This window comes from Priapulus caudatus, unplaced genomic scaffold (assembly GCF_000485595.1).
Source record: "Priapulus caudatus unplaced genomic scaffold, Priapulus_caudatus-5.0.1 Scaffold130, whole genome shotgun sequence".
Classification (NCBI taxonomy): domain Eukaryota; kingdom Metazoa; phylum Priapulida; class Priapulimorpha; order Priapulimorphida; family Priapulidae; genus Priapulus; species Priapulus caudatus.
The window spans coordinates 560,020-565,306 of NW_014577191.1; the positions used below are offsets into that span (position 1 = coordinate 560,020).

General features: G+C 41.8%; 1 protein-coding gene across 1 annotated transcript in view; it reads right to left on the reverse strand.

Moving 5' to 3' along the window:
• Positions 1 to 487: 487 nt before the first annotated feature.
• LOC106805853 overlaps positions 488 to 5,287 on the reverse strand; it is an 8,778-nt gene continuing 3,978 nt past the window's right edge. The window contains exons 2-4 of the mRNA XM_014807625.1: positions 4,351 to 4,495; positions 3,726 to 3,845; positions 488 to 1,101 (exon numbers count right to left, since the gene is read on the reverse strand). Coding sequence (XP_014663111.1) covers positions 844 to 1,101; positions 3,726 to 3,845; positions 4,351 to 4,495 — 523 coding nt within the window. The 3' untranslated portion in view covers positions 488 to 843. The remainder of the gene's footprint in view (positions 1,102 to 3,725; positions 3,846 to 4,350; positions 4,496 to 5,287) is intronic.

Here is a 5,287-nt window from a genome sequence, read left to right on the forward strand (position 1 = left end):
AATCAAATTGGGATTAAAGCGGTTTATTGCGACGTTTTTATTATTATTACGGGTAAAAAAACGCGAAGACCACGATCGTGACAACGTTGACAACTTGTCAATCTGAAAATCCACATAACTATTTCGGTTACACCCATATATGGCACTACTATGATGGCTAACTCATTGGTACAGTCACAGAGGCTGAGGGGCACAAACCGGATATCTCAAGAAAACATGCAATAGACAGCAGATTTTTTGTTCGGAACAGAGTTCGTAAGGTTATCTAAGTTACTTAAGTTATTCTAGGTGATCTGTAATTGCAATAACTAGTAGGCTAAACCTAGAAAGGAGTAGTTTGTTATTTCTATTTTTCGTTGTTGACGCAAGCTCGCCCCCCCCCCTCTGTCACCGTACTACATATACCACATTAACATTTCATTCCATTTATCAATATAAATATATTGATATCAAATATATTTATTCCAAAGTTCAAAACATATTCAGGATGTATTTTTACGTGTACATTATTAATTGCTACATTGTCGTATCAATTGTAATTTAATCATTGGCTTTCTATCTTTTCTGAAAGATAACGATTGAATCACGCACACACAAAAATATGGCACTCTTCGACAGACAGCCTGCTGCCACCTGGTGTTAGAAATGTAAAATTGTTCCAGCACACCGCGACTGTTTCGCCTCCATCGCAATGCAAACCGAAGACATTAAATCCTTTCTGATGTGGATGACGGTTTCTCCCACTTAGCTCACTTTAATCACTGAACAGGGATACCGATCAGTTCACATAACAGTAGACCTTGCTGCCGTCCTGTGGCGCATCTAGATAGCTTCGATTGGAGGTTAGAACTTGGTCACCACCTCTGTGTCGTCGTAGGCTAGGTTCACCTCACCTTTCGTGTTGTCCACGTCAGCCACGCGATTCTTCGCATAGCCACTACGCTTCCTATCGGCTTCGTCGGTGTGAGGCGACGTCTCGGTAGGGTAGACGACATAGATGATGCAGAGCGAGCCGAAGATGGCGATGACGACAGCTGCCGCTATGCTGCCTATCGTCACCTGAGTCATTTGCTGGTCGTGCAACTCATCGCTGGTGAGAACCTGAAACACTAGGGGGCATGACGAACGCGGCCACGTGTGCTACTACTGTTACTACCTACAACACCAGGTGGCGTGCGTTGCAGGATCTCGTGCGATCACATGTGAGTGCTTACAACACCAGGTGGCGTGAATCGCAGGACCACACGTGATTATACGTGACAATATATAAAACCATAGGGCGTGCATTGGCTATCATATCTACATCTATATTCGTATGTTGCTGCCTGCAATAGATTCTCAAAGCTACGATTATTTTATTGACGTCAGTTGTAGTGACAACCCGTGGTGCTCTGTAACCCATGATTATGTTCACACTATTGCTGTAAATCAAAGGGAAGTTATCGTAAATAAATACATTGAATGTTGCAATTATTGTATCCCCCGAACGAAGTTCGTGGGGATACTATGGGTTTGGCATCGTCGCGCCGCCGCCGCCGCCGCAGAGATTTCCTTGTGAACGCTCTACGGCTGCAGATCTTCTCGGATCATCTTCAAATTTCGCATGAAGGTGCTTATCGTAAAGCGAAGATGCCTATCGTTGTTGGTGTGGCGGAGTCATCGTTGCCATGGTAACAATATTTTTTGTCGAAATATTTCGAGAACCTGTAACTTCTGCACTTTTTACCTGATTGTCAATGAAATTTATATTTGTATTAAAATTATATATTAAATTTATATTAAAATTTAAGTTTAAAAATTTAAAAATAAAAATTCAAATTTAAAATAAAATTTTAATTTAATATTTGTATTAAAATTTGCATTTAAATTTATATTTAAATTTATGATTTGTATCAAATATATATATATACATCAAGAGCGATAATACCTAGAGTGTGCAACGGAAAAACGGGAAAATATGTGATTTCACGACTACATTATTCTACTTTGCCTGCGAGTCTAGAATAATTTCATTGTATTGCATTAAGCAGAATTCTTTGTTCTCTAAAACAAGACCAACCGCTTGTCAATACGATACTCCTAGGCGGAGATATCGGCTCCTAAACCTCCCCTCCCACATGCCAAACGCCACCTCGAATCCACTTCTGCCACCATCCTACACGCGGCTAAGCGTTGCTTCGTGAAAGTTCGGTTTTTCGCCGATAAATTTATGATGGACGGCGCTTCGGTTAATCATAGGTACATTCGGGGGCATCGCCTATGCCCTTATCTTCCATTATCTTTCCTAGCACGCTAACGCCCGTCATGATGGAGCCGGCGGCTCCATCAAGGTTTTCACAACGCAGCCTCAGTTACTTAAGTGTAGTAACAGTACCAAATTTGGCATATGACATCAATATCAGCGCTCCAAGTGGTGACGGAAACCGCATAGCCAAAATGCTTACCCGCGTGTAGGATGGTGGCAGAAGTGGATTGCGAGGGTTGGCGTTGGCATGTGGACGGGAGGTTTAGGAGCCGAATCTCCGCCTAGGAGTATCGTATTGACAAGCGGTTGGTCTTGTTTTAGAGAGCAAGAATTCTGCTTAATGCAATCCATGAAATTATTCTAGACGTCGCAGGCAAAGTAGAATAATGTAGTCGTGAAATAGCACTATTTTCCGTTTTTCCGTTGTACACTCTAGGTATTATCCGCTCTTGATATACATATATATATATAGGACATGTTATATCGGACCTGTGTGCAAATTCCATGACATCGGGTAAAAACAGCACAAGTTACAGGTTCTACAATATTTCCACAAAAATGTTGTTACCATGGCAACGATGACTCCGCCCACACAAAACGATTGGCGTCTTCGCTTTACCATAACGCACCTTCATGCCAAATTTGAAGATAATCCGAGATCGGGTAAAAACTGCCCACCAGGTCACTGCGACCTTTATTTCACCTTTACCTTGACCTTGATCATATTTCTTTTCCGCTCTCTAACTCAGCCCCTAATTGACCTAGCGCGACCAAACTTGGTATGCTTACACATCTTGGGAGAAGGTCTGTCGCATACAAAACCACCACTCCCTTGACCTTAGTTTGATCTTTACCGTCGACTTACATTTCCTCTTCGGCCTCCTAGGGTAACCAGATTCCATATACTTGCACATCTGAGGCACACCATTTGTCTAACAAACCTTGTGTCTTTGTGACTTATTTAACTTTACCTGCCTTCTACGTCCTTACAGAGATATTCCATTCATACTAGATCACGGCGGATACATGTAGTTGGCGACAACTGCTCATTTCTAGTTATTTGTGGATCAAGCATATACATTTCGTGTACAATTTTACAGGACGCGGCTGTCCCTTGAATACTATTTCCACGTAGTATATGTTGTGTTATACCCTATGGCAGCTTTCGCGTAAATATACACGCACACACATACACACGCATCACACACGCGAGCGCGCACACCCGCACACACACACAAACACATACACACACACGCACACACACACGCACACAAACACACACACACACACACACACACACACACACACACACACACACAAACACACACACATACACACACAATCATATATATATATACGCACGTACATAAAGACACGCACGCACGTACGCACGCACTTCCACACACATACACAGGCGCACACACACGCATACTAAAGAAATCGATTTGTATCGATAATTTGTATCTATGTTAAGTCGTACCTTCTTGAGTAGCGCCTTAGAGTAGAGTGTCTCAGTGTCATTAATCACTATACAGAGGTACCAAGCAAAGTCCTCCTTCTTGATTTCCGTTATAAGAAGGTCCCCGCTGTCGACTATTTTCTGCAAGGAAGAGCAATTGCGCTACGTGATCGTATGCCGTAAGCTCATCGCGTGTGATTTCCTCATTGTACTGTCGCTATTGTCGACACTCACCGAGGGCAATAACATATCGTAGGCTATCCAGTGATCAGCAATATATTGATCATCTTAATCAGTGATATCGATTGTTCATCGATCAGCGATATCCTCATTCATGTTTATCGTTCATCAATCGGCGACATGGTCATTTATTTAGATTGTTCATCGATCGGTGAGATAATCATTTATGTTGATCGTTTATTAATCAGCGATATAATCGTTAGTGTTGATCATCCATTGATCAGCAATTATCGATGAGTAATATATTGATTAGCAGTCATCGATAAGTAATATATTGATCATCTTGATAATTATGTTGATTTCTCGTCAATCAGTAATACATTGACCAGCTTGATGATTGTATTGATCTTTCATTGATCACCGGTGTGTAGGCCGTCCTAATCAATATGTTGATTGATGAACTTACCTTGTTATCGAGTTCCGTGGTGTTCTCATTCAAAGTCCTGCCGTCGGGTAGCTGCCACGTGATGTCTTCGGCGCTGACCGTTATGTTTTGCGCCTCTAGGTCTGCGATAAGAATGCAGGGTAGCGTCTCGTTGTGACCAACGTAGCTGTAAAAACGCATAAATTAGACACATCGACACATACGAGAGCACGCGCGCACGCAGACGCACACTACAGCCATTATATAATATAAGATGTAAACATGCACGTACGCACATGACGATGAAGAAGAAGAAGTAAAACTAGAAAGTAAAACTGCAAACTAAGCCTAATCATAAAACTATTAATAAAAACTAGTTATTTTTGTGTAATATTAATGTCTATTTAAGTTACTTCATTAGTGCCTTTTTACACATTCTCAGTAAATGTGTGTGTGCGCGCGCGCGTGTGTGTGTTAGTATGGAAGGCCATTACCGCCAAAACCTACCTATTTTAATCACGCTTAAAATGTATTTTAAGCGCGATTAAATTCCAGCCAATCAAAACAGTGGTTTTTAATCGCGATTAAAATAGATTTTAAGCGCGATTAAAAACCACTGTTCTGATTGGCTGGAATTCATTCGCGTTTAAAATAGATTTTAAGCGCGATTAAAATAGGTAGGTTTGTGTGTGTGTGTGTGTGTGTGTGTGTGTGTGTGTGTGTGTGTGTGCGTGCATGTGTGACCACACTGAACAACCCTATATCTATCACAGCGTATAACTAAACACCTCTACCACACCGTACGACCGCACACTCACACCACACCGCACGACTCTACCAGATTATACAACTAGATATCTACCACCAGCCTTAACAGAGCTGCAGCACAATTACCACCGGGGTCATAGTTAACGCTAGGCCATCGCGGCATCCACTATAGCAGTATCTATAGCTGCATCCACTATAGCAGTATCTATAG